We start from the raw sequence: 19,381 nt of genomic DNA on the forward strand, positions 1-19,381 counted from the left end.
GAGTTTGACTATCTGAGACTCAACTGGTCATATTTGTTTTTTCTAGGGAGAGCGTGGAATTCCTGGGGAGAGAGGAGAACTGGGTCCAACAGGTCTGCAGGGACCTAAAGGAATTCCTGGTGCACCTGGTCCAGATGGGCCAAAGGTATTGTTATACACCATAATCAATGTATAACTCACAAGTCTGGAGTAGTTTGGGCCAACTCGTATTAACCTTGATGCTTGTCACTGAAGGGTAGCCCTGGTCCCACCGGTGCTTTAGGTGACGTGGGTCCTCCAGGTCTTCAGGGAATGCCAGGAGAGAGGGGCATCTCTGGTCCTCCTGGTCCCAAAGGTGAAAGAGTAAGTATGTGATCATCTTTGCAAAAATTGTAGTAGTCTTTTGCAGTGCTTTTAGCCTTAGTTTTTTTCATGACTACATTCCTCTTTAAAGTGGTTACAAAACTTTTTCATTTATTGTGTTTGTTCAGGGAGCAATTGGTGAGAAAGGATCTGAAGGGACAGCTGGGAATGATGGTGCAAGAGTAAGTGAAGCATCTTTGACTTGCTGCAAACACATTTAGTCTCAGCTCACCTGTGAACAAAGGAGTGTGACAGGAGCGTAAGCCAAAACTAAAGCTGTACCCATACAAGCTTAAGACTTGTCAATGCTTGTTGAAAGAAATCTGTTTGCTGACGTGACTGCACAAGTTTATGTTAATGATGAGTGATGGTGATGAGCAAAGATCCCCAACCACATTTCTTTCCTGTCAACAGGGAGCACCAGGTCCCATTGGACCATCAGGACCTGCAGGACCCAGTGGTGAGAAGGTAGAGTCCTTATGAAACACACATAAAGCACAAAAGCAGTTTGACAGCAGTAGGCCCACTGTTCTGGGAAGGAAACTCTTTGCCCCATGCTGCTTTTACACCAATAAAAATACTGGATTCTCAATAAATTCTTATCCAAATTATTGCAATAAACCTGTGGCTTCTTTACAGGGAGAACCTGGACCCAAAGGACCGTCTGGACCACCAGGATCCAGGGGAACACCTGTGGGTACACCTCACCAGTGTTTGCATCTTACACATTAAGTATTGCTTTATTGTGCTGAAACAAGGCAGCTCATTACAAAGTAATACAAACATTTATCTTGTGGTGCAGGGGTCGAGAGGTGACCCTGGTCCTATTGGTGCTGTTGGATTTTCTGGCCCCCCTGTAAGTACACTGAAACACTTTGCTAAATATATGCATGCCTTTGACAATGCCACAGGAGATAAAGGAGGAAAAGCATCTCTGCTAATATCATTTACACCTCACAGGGTCCTGATGGCCAACCTGGAGTAAAAGGAGAGCCTGGAGAGCAAGGCCAGAAAGGAGATGCAGGGTCTCCTGGGCCACAGGGCTTGGCTGGTGCCCATGGACCTCCCGTGAGTTGCAAAATAATGTAGTTGTTCTGACACATTTTTATTTCCAAAACCACTTATTTATTGCTATACATTTAGTTAATCCAGTTTGGCTGCGAGTTCTAAATAAGTGAGCTTTCACTTCCTGCTTGCTCCTCATTAGAACAGAATCTCTCAGTTGCACACATTTCCTGCATGCGTGCACTGAGAGATTATGTTCTAGTTAAATGTTGATATAATTTTTTGTAGGGGCCAGTTGGTGTTGCTGGCCTGAAAGGAGGAAGAGGAACACAGGGAGCACCGGTAAGATCCATTGATCCTACAATTATAAGTACATTTCAAAACACTATGTTATTTTCTGTTGCTGTTCAAACCACTTCTTTTTTCCTTTTTTTGCAGGGCCCCACTGGTTTCCCTGGATCTGCAGGAAGGGTTGGACCCCCTGGCCCACCTGTAAGTACTGCCCCAAGTTAGGGTTTGAATACAAGGTCGTGAAAGAAAAAGAAAAATGTATGGGTTACAAATGTTAAACCACCAAAGATGATGCACAATCACCCGTTTATGTAAATAAATTACTTTACTGAAATAGTTTGCAAATCAAAATAAATGCTGACACAATAAAAAAAAATCTAAAATTCTACCTTTGTAGATTATACCTAAGTCAAGTTTCGAAAAAGGCAAAAACAGCTATCTGTCTCCTTCCCTGTCATTTCAAAAAGGACACCATCATTCCCTCATTAAGCATTCTTGTCTGTATAACAAGTTGAATTCATTTCAGTGTGATTTATATAAAGCCAAATCTCAACAACAGTTACCTCAAGGCACTTTATATTGTAAGGTAAAGACCTTACAATAGATAATAGATAACTCCTTTATAGTCTCATATTAGTCATGCATCTACTCTGTGTTGTATGTGTTGTATTGACCCTCTGAAATTTGTACGTTAAGGCATCATTATTCTTTTCTGTGATCAATTCTTTAATATTTGTAAAGAAAGAAAAAACAGGCCAGAAAAGATCACAAAACTGGTGGCAGGATATGATCCATACACACATTTCCATCCCCCTCTTGCCGTGTCCTTCATCTGTTAACCCACTTCCCCACCCCTTGCATTTCTTTTTTATCTGTACCAACATACAGAGCAACATTTGTTTTCCTCAGATGGCCCTGCTGACAAAGATGAAGTAAATGAAGGCATGGCACACAGAATGGCTAAATGCTGTGAATTTTGGTCACTATGACATAATGCTTTACAATAAGTCTGGATCCTTGTTTCAAAAGTCTCTTTAAACTATCGGCACCAATATGGTGAACCTGACAAAAAAAGTTTTATTTAAACTTTTTACTTTCTTCACTGAATACATAATGCAGCCTTTGTGCATGTTTAAAGGAGCTGGGGATGTCCAGCTTGAGATTGTCCTGCTGGTTTCATCACCTGGGTCAAACGTGTGTCAAACAACAGAATCAGCTAAGGCTGTGTGAAATGATACAAATAACTTTACCGGCTTTGTTTTCCTACTGTCTAGGTATCACATCACCATTGTAGTTAAAACTGAACAGCACTCAAATAACAGAGGAAAGAGTTAAATATTATAACTACTAATTTCTGTCTACTAATTATAGAGATTACAAAAATGTACAAGATATGCACCTCTAGGATTTTGTTTTGTTTTCTAAAGAGAAAAGTATTCATCTGAAATTTCTTCTCTATGTGTTGGAAATTTTTTTCCTTTTTAAGGTTTTCAGTGACCACTTGGATCAGGGATAAACTTTTTTTGCTTTTACGTATTGTAGCACAACACGTCCCATGAAAAAGTGCATTTGATGCTTTCAACCACATGAAAATATTTGTGACTGTAACCGGTCTTATTAGGGTCCTTTAGGAGAAGCAGGACCCCTGGGACCTCCAGGAAAAGAGGGTCCTCCTGGACTTCGTGGAGATCATGGACCCCCTGGACGACAAGGAGAACGTGGACCTCCAGGATCACCAGGTAGCCCAGGAGACAAAGGGGACTCTGGAGAGGATGGCCCTACGGTAAAGTCAATTTTATTTTTGTTTGTCACAATTTTAATAAAAAACTTGATTTATTTAAATATTTTTTTAATCGTCCCAGCTCATACATTTTTTTTAGAAATTCCTTGTTGCTTGTTCTTCTGTTTGCCTTTAAGAGAATTTAATTTAATGTTGTCTGCTTTAGGGTCCTAATGGTCCTCCAGGCCCAGCTGGAACTACAGGGCAGAGAGGCATTGTAGGTCTTCCTGGTCAGAGAGGAGAGCGTGGGCCACCAGGTCTCCCAGGACCAGCGGTTGGTATCAAATCCGATATCTGCTGTGTACCAGCTTTGTTATTTACTAGCTTAAAAGTCTAAACTTGACATTCGTGTTCTTTATATTGTATTGTGACTTTTCTGTTTTCTTTTTTTAGGGTCCCCCAGGAAAGCAGGGCTCAACAGGAGCGCCTGGAGATAAAGGCCCTCCAGGTCCAGTCGGTGTTCCTGGTGCTAATGGACCTCGTGGTGATCCTGGTCCAGATGTAAGTGCATGTTTTAAAGTGTTTGTGGTTCCCAACTAACGCTAGCAAAGCTGTCTAAATGTTCTGTTTTTGTTTTTTTTCTTTGTCTGGTCCTCAGGGTCCTGCAGGATCAGATGGCCCACCAGGAAAGGATGGTGTTATTGGACAAAGGGTAAGATGCAGAAAGGATCAAAATATGACATTGCAAAAAGTGATCATCTTATATTAATCTAAGGTTGCTGGAGGGATATAACTCTTGTCTTAAAAGATCTTGTACCTTAGAATGGAATGCACAGGTATTCCAAACTATCCTCTCCAGCGTAGGCAAAGGTCTTGAAGGATCTGTGTGTTTCCTGGAGACAAAGAACCTGAGGAGGTACCAGCAATCCAAAAATGGACTGTTGAAATGGCAAAAATATTAGCGTTTGAAAAGACTGATCTGAAGTTTGGTCTAAAACTGATGTTACGAATAGAAAAAGATGTTATTTTAGGAAGGATTGAATATAAAAACATTAGTTACAATATTAGTTTACCATTAGAAAATGAGGAAAATATTCTGACTTGGGCGACAAGACCTGTGAAGTGCTTGATTCCTCTTTTCTGTTTGTTGGGAATCGACACAAACTTGTATTTTTTGCTCTTGGTTCCTCTTGAATTATTGCTTAATTTGGTGTTTTTTTTATTGTGTCTGCAAATGAAGAAATGTATTTTTAACCAGGGTTGTTTGTGAATGTTTTGATGATGACAGCTAAACTTTGGTGAGCAATGCCAAAATTTGATTTTTTTTCTAGATAAGAAAAAAAAAAAAATTTGATTAGAAAAAGGGAAAAAATAAAGATGTTGCAGGTAGCTAACACTTACTTACTTTTTTAAATTTCCAGGGAGACCGAGGAGATCCTGGTCCAGAAGGCTTGGTTGGTCCTCAGGGACTTCCTGGACCTCCCGGTCCTGTTGGTGCCCCAGGTGATGCTGGAAGGAGAGGAGAGCCTGTAAGTGGTTTTTGTTTTTTTTCTGTTCATGTGCAGGGTGTATTAACAGATGTACCGAGGGCACATGAGGACATTCTGGAGGCAGATTTAATTGAAACCCTTAATAGTAACTGAATAATGTGTTTCAGTACAAGAAGGCTGGATGGACTCAGTGTTTGCAGAGGTCTGTGTTCCCTGAGGGCTTTCTAATGATTTTGCTCGTTTTCAGGGCTCAAGAGGACCTCCTGGACCACCTGGCTCAGCTGGAAAGAGAGGATTAGTGGTGAGTCTTCAGCTTGTGGTTATGTGAAACTATCTGTTTTATGAAAGTAAATTACCTTTTCAGATAGCTTTCAATGAACATTCATTCGGATCTCAGTGCAGAACAGCAGTAAAAGCAATCTTCATCATTTCATGACCGTAATTATGAAATACCCTAAATCTTTTATAACTCAGGGACCCCAAGGGCCGAGAGGAGATAAGGGTGACCTGGGTGACCATGGAGAGAGAGGCCAGAAGGGACACAGAGGCTTCACTGGTTTGCAGGGTCTCCCCGGACCTCCAGTAAGTAAAAATGATAATGTTGACTCTGATGACTTCTGCTTCATCTCAGAGGCTTTCCAACCTACTGCATACAGTACAGTGGAGTATTCTTCTGTTATTCCACCTTTGCCAACCGCGCTCTGAAATGCAAATCAGACAGTGATCAAAAGGATCTTTAATTTTTTATTTGAACATAATTCTCTTTCATTTTAATGCAGCGCTTGTAAATGAGTGCAGCTTCATTTCCGTTTTTTGCTAACAATGTTGTCTGTCATTATCCCATCAACCCACCCCTCATGACCCAGTTACTGACAGCTATAAGCTAGATTAGTGTATTTACTTTACTCTTGGCAGTGCCCTAAAGTGGACACTTTGTTTCACAGAAATTCAGCTGAACAAAACAAATGGTACCATTAGCTGAGTTTTCCCACTTGAGTATCATCAATAGGTTGTGTTCATCGAGTTAAAGTGCATTAAACAGACTAATAAATTTGATTTATTGCTTTTAGGGCACAACTGGTGAGCAGGGAGCTCCAGGAATTGTTGGACCCAGTGGACCGAGGGTAATTGCCACCGATTCATTCGTGTTGAGGAAGAGAATAATCTTCATATCAGCTATAACTTTGGAATTAATTTCTCATATTTGAGGCTAACGGTTCCTTATGATTTAGGGACCTCCTGGACCTATCGGGCCTCCTGGAAAAGAAGGATACATAGGACTGCCTGGACCAATGGGACCTCCAGGAACTCGTGGGATCACAGGAGAAGTTGGACCAGAGGTATTGTCTCATTACGCAGCAAAAAGTGTGTGCAAAGCTCATAAAAAGGAGCCAGATGAGAATGTTTGTTAAAATGCAGAACATCTTTTCAACAGATGTTTGGTACATAGGGAATAGGGGATGGGCAAAATTTCAATGTGTAAATAAAAACCCCAAAGAGTACAGTCTTCACACTACTATTCCAAAACCCGCAGGGCCCTCCCGGAGAACCCGGACCCGCAGGTCCTCCAGGCCCTCCCGGACGTCCCATGGCAGCTGTGGATGACCTATTCGGCGGCCCCCAGGATTACGACTCTGGGCCACCTCCTCCTGAGTTCAGCGAGGACGAAGCTCTGCCCAACAGCAATGCCTCCACCATAGTGCCCGTCGACCCCGGTGTTCAAGCCACCCTGAAAGCCCTCAAGAGCCAGATCGACAACATGAAGAGCCCAGACGGCAGCAAGAAACATCCTGCCAGGACCTGTGACGACCTCAAGAGGTGCTACCCCATGAAGAAGAGCGGTGAGTGAGGGGAGACATTTAAACAGATTTGACTTTATTAGAATGTAAATTTTTTTCTATGGTGGCCTTGAGAGGTCAAATACACTGCAACTTAGGAAAACACCAGCAAATAGGAAAATGCTGCAAAAACACAACAGGAATTAAAAAACCTGCAAAATCTAAAAACAAGAAATTTTAAAAATCATGAAACAAATCTTTTTTTTTTTAGGAAATGATAACGTGATAGAGCAGAAGCGGAAATGACAAGCTAAAAAATAAATGGCTAATAGCAAACATGTAGCCACAGCATTTTATGAATGGTGATTAAATCATGTTTTACCTCCACACTTTTTCCAGCTCGCAACACTGATGAACCCTCCTCTTCGTTTATGTCTCAGTGTGAGCCTTCACATGTTTTGGTTTCCATCACGTCCCCAGAAACACTTGTTTGCGCTTTGTAAGATGTTTTTTTCCTCACTTTATAGTGTTTTGTGTGTATTTGCAGCGTTTTTCCATTTGCTGATGTAAATATTGACACACAAACTAAAGTTGCTTGCATGTAATGTCAAGGCTCCCGAGTATAGTTTTATACACATATAGTCTAATAGTTAATAGTTTAATTATTTATATAGCACATTTAATTACAACAGGAGCGTTGACCAAAGTGCTGTACAAGAATACAACATGCATAATAAAACAACTTAGAGTATTAAAAGCAAACACCAAAAAATATGAATTAACAAATAACTCTCATGCTGTATTAAAAGCCAGTAAATAAAAATGCGTTTTAAGATAAGATTTAAAAAGACTGACAGTATGAGCCTGTCTGATGTATAGGGGTAAATTATTCCACAGCTTAGGCGCTACGACTGCAAATGCTTGATCACCTCTATGAACCAGCCTCGACCTTGGTACAGCTAAAAGCAAAAGATCACTTGATCTAAGAGATCTAAGGGGGGTATAAGTCTGCACGAGGTCAGACAAATACCCGGGAGCCTGTCCATTCAGGGCTTTGTAGGTCAACAATAAAATTTTAAAATTAATTCTGAAGCGGACAGGGAGCCAATGAAGGGAGGCAAGTACCGGGGAAATGTGTTCACATCTTTTAGTATGTGTCAGAAGACGAGCTGCAGCATTCTGGACCAACTGCAGCCTTGCCAGGCAGGTCTGGCTGACTCCAGCGTATAAGGAGTTACAATAGTCCAGCTGGGATATAATGAAATATAATGCGCCTAACAAGAGAAAGATCCACAGTTTGATCCCAGGAGGGGACACAAATCCATCCGGGGGTGCATCAGGAAGGGTATTTGGTGTAAAAAGTCTGCCAGATCAAACATGCTGTGATGACCCCTTGTGAATAAGGAAGCAGGACACGTGTGAATGTGATAACTCAAGAACAGGCGACTTAGGATTTTCAAATTGATACTGTAGTTGCATCTACTAAAACCTTGGACAGTTTGAATCTCCGTGACCTCAAGTTTTAAGAAAATCTTGAGAACCCAATAACTCGGGAAGGAAGTCACCCAGAATTTATAGCAGAGGTCTGTCTCCAAGGAGGCCAATTGCATACAGTCATCCTAAAAACTTGAGGAAATGGTATATACCTATGGTATATACCAAGCTGTAAATGGTACCATTTACAGCTTGGGAGCTTGTATGTACCCTTTAAGTGCTCAAGGAAACAGATATGTGCCTTTAATACCAATTGTTAGCCCCAGGGGTCCGTTCATGTAGACACTGACTTAGTATATCCCTACTTCTGGAAGTGCAATTTATTTCAATGCTTCCATTTTGTGATGTAGGTGAGTACTGGGTGGATCCAAACCAAGGCAGTGCAGAGGATGCCATTCAAGTGCACTGCAACATGGACACTGGAGAGACCTGCATCTCTGCCAACCCATCCAGCATACCTCGTAAAGTGTGGTGGACCTCCTCCAGGAACAAGCCTGTGTGGTTTGGAGCCGACATGAACAGCGGAACACATGTGAGCAGCTACACACTAGTTGTGTGTGTCTGTGTGTGTGAGAGCATTTTTAAATCAATCCAGAACTTAACATGTTGTACAAATTTGTGCTTTTAGTTTGCTTATGGCAACAAAGATCAGCCATCAAACACCGTCGCAGTGCAGATGACCTTCATCCGCCTGCTGTCCAAAGAGGTTTCCCAGACCATCACGTACCACTGCAAGAACTCTGTGGGCTACATGGATGACAAGACGGGCAACTTAAAGAAAGCCGTGATCCTCAAAGGCTCCAACGACCTAGAGCTCAAAGCAGAGGGAAACAACCGGTTCAGATACACAGTGGTGGAGGACTCCTGCACAGTAAGTCCAGCGTTTCAACTGTTGTAGTTCAACACATGCCTGACAATGAAGATTGAGTTGTGAGTTAATACTGGACAGGTCTTCATCAGTCAAATCATAATGATGCTTGGTGTCTGCTGGGTGTGAAAGTAGGCAGCAGTTTCTAACAGATTCTATCAGGGTTGATACAAATTGAGTTTTTCAGCTTAATTTATAGCAGGAGGTGAGTGTATGTGCATGAACACGAACACAAAATGAACAGTGTGCTTAGGGAACAAACTGAGGAATTAGATGTATTTCAGGATTTGAAAGCCTTTCTCTTCACAGAGTTCACTGACGAACCTGTGTTTTTATCTCTTTAACAGCAAGCAAATGGCAACTGGGGCAAGACCGTGTTTGAGTACAGGACACAGAAAACAGCAAGACTTCCCATTGAGGATATTGCCCCCGTGGACATTGGCGGCCGGGATCAAGAGTTCGGCGTCGACATCGGGCCCGTGTGCTTCTTGTAAAGGCGTCAGCAGGGAAGGGAAGTGTCGAGGAGAATCCCGAGACTGTTGAACTGACAGCTGATGCGATCAGCCACGTTGTACATACGAGTACCGAGGACTGTTGTGGCCCTGTGGCGAGATATTTATTGTGCCTTTCGACCCAGTTCAAGACGGCAAAGATTTGTTTTGGAATTTACATGAAAAATTGGTTTAAAAAAAAAAAAAAATCAGAATCATTCCTCTGTCGTCTTGTGTATGTTTGACTTCAAGCTTTGTGCATTTTCGAGGTCCAAAGATCTTACCCTTTAATTTCGCCAAAGAACATAGAAGCTTTAAACTGTTATTATGACTGCTGTTCGTAAGCCCAGAACGTTTCCACTGAAACTACGACGTATGTCCCACCACTACTAATTTTTTTAGAGACTTCTCTGTTTTCTTTTTGTTTTTTTACTTCATTGTCTGAATATAAAACATCTTTGTGGTGCTATTGAGGAAACAAATACAGCCGCTTATGCGTTCGCTGGCGCAGGTATTTTCTCATGAGAGTTCTGATGAACAGATGTCTGTATCTAGTTACTCAAAACTCTGTACCAACCATGTAGAACATTAAAGACGCATGAAGACTGTCAGTCACTCAGTGTTAGCTACCTCGTCACCGGAACTGAGAACACCATGACACTACATGTAAATCTTTTGTTTCACACAGGTGCTGTTTTGTAAGTAGTGTGACCGTTGTGATCTTCTCCCAGCTGCGCGGTACAGGGCAGGGTTTGGGGATGCCAATAAAGATCTCTCTGTCAACAATGGGGAGATGAATGAGGTGTCATGTGAGTGATGTGTGGTGATTTGTAATTCTTTTTCCCCCCCCCTTCAATTATACAATTATGGTACAGTTAAAAGGTAGCACAGAGTATTCGATTTTTATGCATGTCAGCTCCCCCTTTGAAGTATCCTGGACATATATGCTCTTGAAATCCTTTTTTTTAATACTCAGTTTTATAGAATAAGACGGCTGAGTGTGCCTGTTTGCTTTGTATTTTTTATTTTTATTTTTTGCTATGCAACAAATTAAACTAAATGCTTGTTAATCCCCCTAAGCTCTTGTCATATTGATTCAGGTATAGTTAGGCTCTTTGCGTTGGCCAGTTTTGCACCTAAATTCATATTTAGTTTAATTTACTTTTTACACAAAGTTTTCAATGTGAACAGTTTGTTTTACATCTTTCCTTTTTTTTGACTGTGCTTTTAATTCTCTTGTGACCATTTGGTTCGAATTTGAGTATATTTATTATAGATTTGTTAGAATTATGCAAGGCATGGCTGCCTGCAAACACCCCCAAGGCAGAGAGGAGGAGAAGGAGGAGGAAGAGGATGAAGAGGGGGGGTTCCACACTGGAAGCAGATGCGTTTCTTCCTTTGAAAATAAATATTGAAAATACTTCTCTCTGCCTGTTCTTGTTTGAGTAGACTTCATTTTGGATCTTTATAAATTGTCTACGATAGCAGCCCCAAGAGACCTGAAACTTTGTTTTAAGAGAAAAGAAAAAGAGAAAATCAGATGTGATTTTTTTTTTTTTTTTTTTTTTTTTTTTACAGCACAACTGTAGCAACTGAAGAATTAGGACAACAACTGAGTGAATCACTCTCTCCCTGCCTGTGGTGATGTGCTTAAGCACCCCAGTGGTTAAGGTGAATCTTATATATGAGGAAAATCTGTTTAGACACTGGACCTAATCTGAGCTATTGCACCTCATGTCATAGTTATAGCTCATGGGACATTCACAGAAGGTAGCAGTGATATGGCAGCTAAAGACTGAACACAAAAGGAGCCATTCCCAAGGTAGAGATATTACTAATGGGAGCAAAGGACTCCGATTAGTGGAACGTGACAGGTTGGCAAAAAAAGTAAAAAGGTTACCTGGGCACAAATAGATAACTTTGTATGCAGAAAGCATTTTATGGTGAAAACATATGATGAACATAAAAGGTGTTTAGGGTAAAGTGTTAGAAAGTGACACAACACATTTATTGCTAAATTCAAGTGACTAAGTTTCTTTATTTGTGGTATATTTCTTTGGTTAAAACTCAGTCACACTTGAGTAAAAGTAGAAGAGATACTGGGTTGTTCGGTGTTTGCATTGAGTGTTTTTGTATTTATGATGAATTTCAAGTAGTTGGAGTGATCAGCTACTTGCCCAGAGGTTCATTCATTGTGCAATGTCAACCTTTTGGGTGACCACTTATGATTGCAAGGCGATTGCACAGGTGTCTTGGTGCGAGGCAACTATCGGCGTAACTTTATGCTGAACATAGGGGGAGGGGATCTCTGTCTAAATAAATAAAATCATCTGGGTAATTCCCAGATGTTTAGACATGCAACTATTTTGTTGGTAATAACTGAAATGAGTAAAGAAACTCAACAGCCTAATTATGCAAGATAAGTCATAATTTTATGGGGGGGGGGGGGGGGGGGGTGTATATTTGTTGGGTCTGATCATTGGGCAAAAGCAAGGTGATTAAAGGCAAGGTTGCAAAAATACCTCTGTCATTTTTGCAATTAACATGCTGTTCTGCAGCAACTACACCACTATTTGTGGAGGAACTTCTGTTTAAAATCTACCCATTCAGGTTTCTGGCTGGACTCTTAATAGAAGTAATTAATGTGAATTTCTGTGTATGCAGATGGCAATTTGTAGATTTCACAATTTATCATAATTAATTGCCGTACTATCCCAAGCAGACTGGATGAAATTGCCATATTCAATAGCAAATTGACAGCAGACAGAAGGCATCACCAGTCTTATCTCTGACAACTAACTGCAGGTGGTCACAGACCTGACACCAGTCTTTGAAGCAACCATATCAAAGGCATTGAGAGTGTAAGTTCATTGCACACGGTCAAAATCATTTTTGTAATGCCACAGTCTGTGACCGCTGTGACTTCAGCAAGAGAGAAAAACAGGGATCAAATCCTTGTTGTTAGTGTGCATTTGCACTTTAACTAGCAAAATGACACATTCTGTATTAGTGAGTGAAAAAGACGAGAACAACATGTAATCAATGTGATTAAGTTACATCAGCTTTTAAGACCTCTACTGCAAATGTGAAGAGACACCTGCAAGCTAAGCACAGTTCCACAACAACCCCCAACTTCTGCATCAGTTAAAGCTTTCACTGAGCAGCATTAATGAGCTTGGTTCTATGGAGGAGGAGATGCTATCAATGTTAACTTACTATCCTGAGAAAACGTCAATATATTTAGTTGCATTAGTCCAGCAGTATTACACACCCTGCAGAAAGCTAACCACGCTAACTGCAGCTACCATGTACAATACCGCTGTTACAGACCTAAATCTTAACTCTTAAAAGCTCATTATATGTACTTAAAAGTCACAAAAGCATATTGGCTAAAAGAGGCTTTGATATTGCAGAACAGAGCAGTGACATGTAAACATATGGACTCTGTACTTCCTATTGCTAAGAGGACTTCCATTTTTTTTCATGTTTCCCTTTTGTAAGCTGATGGCAATCGCACACAAAATGTCGTGATGGCACTCGGAAAAATTCAAGGGCGTCATTGTGCTTTAGCCGAGCCTACAGCATTATAATAGTTCTGCCACTTGAAGAAAATGTTTCATAAACAAATGCCACATACAAATAAAGTCAGATATAAATTATATAACACAGAAGAATGAGTGAGGAGCAGTTTTCATAGTAGGATTTTCTTTAATATCTGTAACAGCAAAGTCAATTCAACCAAAAGTGAAATAACAGGAATAGAACTGGCTGGACAGAGATAAAAGAGCAGAAAATGAAAGGTAAACACCGAAATGGCAACTCAATCTGGTCAAAATCTGAACAGAACAAAGGACAAAGAGCGGAAAGGTCACTGAAGTAAAAAAACAAAAGAAAATATCAGGCTGGATTAATCGACTACATAACGTATGAATTAATGTGGAGTAAAATATGCGATGTTAAAAGCTCAAAGGTTTTGTCACAATATAGATTCCATTTATTTTTCTTGCCAGCTTGTGTTTGGCATACAAACAGGAATGTGTTGACAATACAGAATTCAAACGGTGCATACACACATATGAAAATTCTGCCACAGAGTGTACCATTGAACATATCCACTATTTACAACTGTCTCCTCCTGTGCAAGCAAAGGTACTCAAAACTAACACCTCCATACGCATTTTTTGTCTTTTTTTTATTACAAAAATAGCTCTTTACTATAATGGATCTGAGTTTACCTTGAAATATCGAAAACCAATCTAAATGCAAATGCATATAAACCTCAAGATGAAAACTGTGACATCTTGACTCGACCGTGGAGTGGATTTTGGCACTTCTTCTTCATACAAACGGGTTGAAAGTGCACCTCGAAGGGTTCATCTTCTCAGCATCAGCAGCGACTGTCTAGCGGGTCCAGAGAGAAGACGGTGCCCTCTAAGGTTAGTCCCATTTTGAACCCCTCCTGGAAGACATGAAGCCACACAGGGCCGCTTTTATAGACACTCAGGCCCGCTGGAAAAACCTCAGAGGCAAAGACAAGCTAAACGCTACTGACACCGCATCATGCTGGGTCATGCATTTTAGACAAGATCAGAAACGGCAAGGCATGAATCCTAATAGGAAAACTCAATTATAGCAGATCAAAGTAAGTCGAGCTTATTTTGCAAATGAGGCCGTCATGCACCCCCAACATTGTTTATGTGCAAAACAAATATTTTCAAGCTTAAGCAGTGCGTATTTGTTCTTGTTAATCAAAAAGACACAGAGTAAGTCATGAAGAAAGCTGAGCTAATGAAGCTGCCACAGATGCACTGGCAGCGTCGGTGCAGTCTGCAAATGTGAGCGCGTGCAGCTGCATTCAGAGCGTGCAAGACGAAAACACAACAGCACAAGCAGAGGGTAAAGGACTACGAACCATCTCTGCCGCTACGAGTGAGAGAGGGAAAGAGATACGTTCAGCTGTTAGTCATTAAGAAGAGAAAGAACAGGAAGGAGAGAAACATCAGAGCAACGCTGCCTCCTACTGGCGACACGCTGCCAAAGCTCAACAGGTGTTTAACAAACTGAACCTTGGATGTCGCAGTTTTGAAGTCACAACTTTTTAAAGCAAATGTTGTCATTTTCAGGCGGTTTTTACAGATTCATGTGAACATGTTGTAACTACACTGATAACTGTGTGACAGCACGAAAACAGAAGCTGCAGCAGCTTTTCAAACCCTTTTTTCCCATGTCCTGCTATTGCAAACAGAAAAAAAGCACCGCTACAAATCCACTTAATTAGTCTCATCTGTTAACAAGGCTGCGAGGTGTGTTTCTAATAATTACCAATTACAGGACAGGAAGCCCTGCGAATAAATACCACCGACTAAAGGAAACTATTTCAGGATCACTTTTGTAGTTTGTTAGGAAATGATGGATCCAATTAATTCCACTTCTGCACTCACTGACCTTTAACAAGAACGTGCATTTGTCTGTTAACACAAATCTGCTACAGTGGGTGTAAGATAAATTCACACACTTAACAAAAAAAAAGTTGTTATCTTATACATGAGATCATATATTCAAATCCCGATTTATCGCTTTGGATTAAATGACTGAACACAAGCTCCTTTAGCTCTCTCAGTTTTTGGCAATCCCCACAAAGGTTTGAGAAAGCAAAAGTTTATTTCTAATAAGCACCATTGGTTTTTTTTATATTACAGATCTGACTACAATATTAATTTATGGCTCCATCCCAACCACAACAACAATTGCTTGAACTCGCTCTGCTGTAATATCACGACATTTTCATGCAGGCAGGAAAACAGAGTGATACACTAAACACTTTTAATTAACACACTCTTTTATGAACACATTAGTGTTTCTGTGTCTTCTGATTAAAATGAATAAAGGAGCTACTGTTACCCATTGATGAGTCACTAAACCTTTCCTCATTAGATAATTCCACACAAATTGTTTCTATTGCTACTGCATTTTTCTACTCAAACATTATTTATTGTAATAAAGTGTGTACTGTATGGTGGAACTGATGTGGAGGCAATTACCGCGGTGTGCACTGCGGTTAGACAACTGGAGTCTGTTACTAGGTTCAGCTAAGGCGTCGCTTGTGATGCGCAAAGCCTTTATTTACGAAAGCAAGGGGAAAATCTTTAATCTTCAAAGTAATGGTTGTGATAATAAAAAGAAGAAAACAGTTTCACAGTTTAAGCAGCCTGCCTGCAATTCTTCTGAAAGAGACACAGTGATGAGCTCACCTGCATCTCATCCAGCTTTGACTGGATGTCTGGAGGGAAGTCAGCTGCCCCGCAGGTGAACGGATCAAACGGCTCTGCACCAAACAAATCTTTACCTACATGCACAGAGCAGATCAACACTGTAATGATCAAGGAGGCACATCGAGGGGGGAGGGGTTAAAACACCGAAATGCAAATAAGTTTTTCACTTACTTATATCTGGTGGCAATGTGGTGGGTGGAGGGGGTGGGCAGCCGTTGCTGGCTGGTGTGGGCACCAGTGGTGTCACAGGGGAGAAGGGAACCATGTCAAAAATGTCTGTCGACTGCAGCTTCATTGAGATACTCCCCGCCTGCATACAAAGTAATGGTTGAGCCACCGGCAGAGACCTGTAAGTTCACCCATGCACAAACTACACAGCTATTTTTCTCTCTTTTTTTTTTTTGCATCAAAGCAAGGGAAGAAGAAGAAGACGAAGCACAAGCACCACACAGACAAAGGCAGGAGATAACAAGGCTCCAGGGACAGAGAGACAGCACAGAAAAAGAGAAGCGGAGGGTGTTTACGCGAGGCCGCGGGATGCTGCAGCCCTCATTGGGTTTAGGAGGGAGGAGAGCGGGTTTGGCAGGCGGAGGAGTTAGTAGCCCGGTGGACAGGTTGGACTCCGGTGAGCTCATAGGAGTGAGAGTGACAGAGGAGATTTCCAGACAGGAGAGCGACTTGATGCTGTGGCACCAGAAGAGAGAGGACGGCCTCTGCAGCATGTATGCTTCATTAGCTGCGTTTATGTGCAGCGGCTGAGAAAAAGATCGCAGACAGGAAATGACCAGAAAGAGAGAGACAGAGACAATATTATTCAGTGTTGTAGAATAGGGGAGCTGTGGGTAATTGCATTCTCAGGAGGCTGTCACAAGTGCTGGCATTTGCCCCAATTAGATGCTGAATGTATCGCATTCCTCATCAGACCAATCAGGTGTGTAATTGCTTTGCTTCAGATACAGACCCCTGCTGCCTGCCTCCAGATAGGCCTGGTCATTCCAAACCGGAGTCGTGCATTTAATCGCACAAACACAATCAGCAAAGCCAGCTGTCCTTAAAAGTACTTTTAAAACTCAACAGTTTAAATTTAAGTTTAAATCAGGAATCTTTTAGAATTAAACGACGGTTTAGGTTGTGCACTTCTGGCTCATTCAGAATGCTTGAATCACAGATTATGTTATTAAAGAGTGCTATTACATTAGTCAGCTGTTTCGTACATAATGAAAGTCTTTGAATTAAACATCTCAAAAGGAACAAAAGCAGTTTTGTACAACTCAACAATTCAGCTGATTCTAGTGGCGTTGCTTTGTCTGGTATAACAGACACTTCAGGTAGTTTTAGATGGATATTGCAGATATTGGATATTGTAATGCAGTCACTCTATTGTTCCCCGTGGCTACAGTAACTGCTGTTGAAAAGGACAGAAATCAAAGTCTAAGGTCTCATTTTCTTCTGTAAAATCTACTTTTCTAAACTGAAGTTTGGCATGCTACGCAGTTTGTTCTTACTGAAGGTACGTGTGCTATCATCAGCTGTTCTTCAAGCTCTTGCAGTTGTTTCTTTAGTTCGGAGTTTTCCGTTTCCAGTTCTTGAATCTGCAAAAGATACAAACAGAATCAGGACACAGGGCAGCAGCAGAGTGCAGAAAAATATTTGATGTCAAAGTGCAATTTGTGTAATTTGCTTATGATACAGAGTCACGTTCGAACTGCTCACATGTCTTTTTTTTAACAGAATTCGACACAAATGACAAAACACTGTACTTTAGCACACTGCTAAAAACTAACTATTATTAAGTAATTAAGCTGTCGCGTCAACAATGAGATACTGATATTCAACAAATCTTTCCTGAGACTTTGCTGAAACATTGAGATTATAATAATCAAGAAAAACCTATGACGTCTGTGAACTCATCAGACAAGTTGATAAGTAACCAACTCCACACAGCTTTAAGCCACAAAGGTATAGGATAGCAATGGCTAGTTAGCAAGCTAACTTCAGTGCATATCAACAAAATACACAGAAATCTGCCATGATGTCATAACTAAAATTATCGACAAAATATGCAAAAATGAAAGTTAATTATAAACACCTTTAAAACAGCCAACAAAAACACTAGTTTAGTTGTTTCCTGTAAGGTTACATAGTGTTTAACAAATGTTACTCAAATGGGAACCCTGAAAACCATACATTTCACACCTGAGCCTCAAGTCTCGCAGCCCGGTATCAAACGACTCAGGGACCGGTACCGGTCCGAGGCCCGGAGGTTGGGGACCGCTGTATTAGAACACACATGCTGCTTTGCTGAGTATTACCAGCAGGGGGCAGCAGAAGTGATTTTGGGATTAAATCAAAATAAACGGTAGATCCTTGCCAAGCTCTGCTCAATAGCTATTTCTGGACCTTTGCTTCTATCACAAGGTCTTTATCAGCAGATGTTTATTCATGCTGAACAATTTGAACTCAATAATCACTAAACTTTTAACATGGCTCTGTGTCTGCATGTCTGTGTACATGTTCATAAACTGCTGAGTTGGCTGTACTGTTTAACACACTTGAATACACGTCTGCTTAACCACCGTCCTCCAACTGAGGTTAAAGTACACGTGAGGCTGGTGTTTAGCTAAAACATCACGTCCCCAATTTGATCAAATTTATATGAATATCTGAACAAATCCAATTTTAAACACTTCCCATGGGACGGCTCCGTGTTTTCAGCTGGGCGTACAATAATTTGATTACAGGCTGGCTCTGTTACAACAGAAGTCTGCGTCATTAATATTCATTAACAGTTTTTTTCCTTTTATCAGCACAGCTTAATCGTCCACACTGGATGATTTAAGACAATCAATAGAAACAAGCTCCGCATTAATTAATAAAAACATCAATGCATCTGCACGGTGGTACACGCTGTCAGAGTGTGTGTGTGTGAGCGAACGAGCTCCGTGAGCTGGATGTGAGACGCACTCGTTTCTGCAGAGTTCCAATCTGTTTCCTGGTTTCCACGTCTTTGCCTCCAGACTCCAAGAACTTCTTGTAGGCCAAATCAAAGGCTTGGCCGATAGTTAAAGTTATCTCTTCTGCCTGAAGCACATAGGAAACAAAGACTGGCTCAAACACTAAATAAATGTGAGTACAGCTGTAGTTTTCACTTAAGCTGATCGTGAAAGGTTAACTGTGAGATGTCAAAATACCTTATTTTTCAGCAATCTGACTCATGTATTTCACATTTGTATCCAAGGAAACAAGCAAGCTTGTTGAAGCGGCAGAGACTTACACATTTTTCACTGTCAAAGACGTAGCAGAGGTGTTTGTTGGACTCTGAGTCTTTGCAGATAAAAGTAAATATCCTTTTATCGGTTTTGTCATCTGCGCAGAAGGATATTCTGTGTAACTGACAGTTATGCTGCACATCCTGGGGGGAAAATAAAGCATTTATTATTTACTCTGCATATGAGAGATGACTTCACAGTTTTTATTTTCCGTATAATCACAGTTGTCATATACAGTTGCCTATATCCTTTCTGGACTCACTTTTGTCTTGGGATCTAGTATCTTCACGCCATAAATGGAGATCTGAAGTTCCACTTTCGGGATCTTCTGTCCCTCCGACTTTTTGATGTGCCTCTGAAA

The 19,381-nt window shown here is 41.0% G+C and overlaps 2 protein-coding genes across 4 annotated transcripts in view; one reads left to right on the forward strand and one right to left on the reverse strand.

Moving 5' to 3' along the window:
* The window catches only part of col5a2a (collagen, type V, alpha 2a), a 42,127-nt gene extending 31,266 nt beyond the window's left edge, over positions 1-10,861 (forward strand). Inside the window, exons 33-54 of the mRNA XM_085375150.1 lie at positions 47-145; positions 235-342; positions 471-524; positions 757-810; positions 982-1,035; positions 1,145-1,198; positions 1,303-1,410; positions 1,636-1,689; positions 1,786-1,839; positions 3,260-3,421; positions 3,585-3,692; positions 3,812-3,919; positions 4,017-4,070; positions 4,780-4,887; positions 5,096-5,149; positions 5,323-5,430; positions 5,919-5,972; positions 6,081-6,188; positions 6,383-6,689; positions 8,471-8,652; positions 8,749-8,991; positions 9,336-10,861. Coding sequence (XP_085231276.1) covers positions 47-145; positions 235-342; positions 471-524; positions 757-810; positions 982-1,035; positions 1,145-1,198; positions 1,303-1,410; positions 1,636-1,689; positions 1,786-1,839; positions 3,260-3,421; positions 3,585-3,692; positions 3,812-3,919; positions 4,017-4,070; positions 4,780-4,887; positions 5,096-5,149; positions 5,323-5,430; positions 5,919-5,972; positions 6,081-6,188; positions 6,383-6,689; positions 8,471-8,652; positions 8,749-8,991; positions 9,336-9,482 — 2,382 coding nt within the window. The 3' untranslated portion in view covers positions 9,483-10,861. The remainder of the gene's footprint in view (positions 1-46; positions 146-234; positions 343-470; positions 525-756; positions 811-981; positions 1,036-1,144; positions 1,199-1,302; positions 1,411-1,635; positions 1,690-1,785; positions 1,840-3,259; positions 3,422-3,584; positions 3,693-3,811; positions 3,920-4,016; positions 4,071-4,779; positions 4,888-5,095; positions 5,150-5,322; positions 5,431-5,918; positions 5,973-6,080; positions 6,189-6,382; positions 6,690-8,470; positions 8,653-8,748; positions 8,992-9,335) is intronic.
* A 2,484-nt stretch (positions 10,862-13,345) lies between these two features.
* gulp1a (GULP PTB domain containing engulfment adaptor 1a) overlaps positions 13,346-19,381 on the reverse strand; it is a 97,703-nt gene continuing 91,667 nt past the window's right edge. For 2 of the 3 annotated variants that reach the window (XM_085374411.1, XM_085374412.1), the window contains 7 exons: positions 19,283-19,381; positions 19,026-19,163; positions 18,716-18,832; positions 17,257-17,343; positions 15,923-16,061; positions 15,731-15,825; positions 13,346-13,938 (listed from right to left, as the gene is read on the reverse strand). In XM_085374411.1, coding sequence (XP_085230537.1) covers positions 13,867-13,938; positions 15,731-15,825; positions 15,923-16,061; positions 17,257-17,343; positions 18,716-18,832; positions 19,026-19,163; positions 19,283-19,381 — 747 coding nt within the window. In that variant the 3' untranslated portion in view covers positions 13,346-13,866. Of the gene's footprint in view, positions 13,939-15,730; positions 15,826-15,922; positions 16,062-16,275; positions 16,507-17,256; positions 17,344-18,715; positions 18,833-19,025; positions 19,164-19,282 lie in introns of all 3 variants that reach the window. The other variant, XM_085374413.1, reaches the window with a different exon arrangement.

Source organism: Diplotaxodon limnothrissa, linkage group LG16, assembly GCF_057381915.1.
Source record: "Diplotaxodon limnothrissa isolate DT_005_m linkage group LG16, D_limnothrissa_male_GT1.1, whole genome shotgun sequence".
NCBI classification, from domain to species: Eukaryota; Metazoa; Chordata; class Actinopteri; order Cichliformes; family Cichlidae; genus Diplotaxodon; species Diplotaxodon limnothrissa.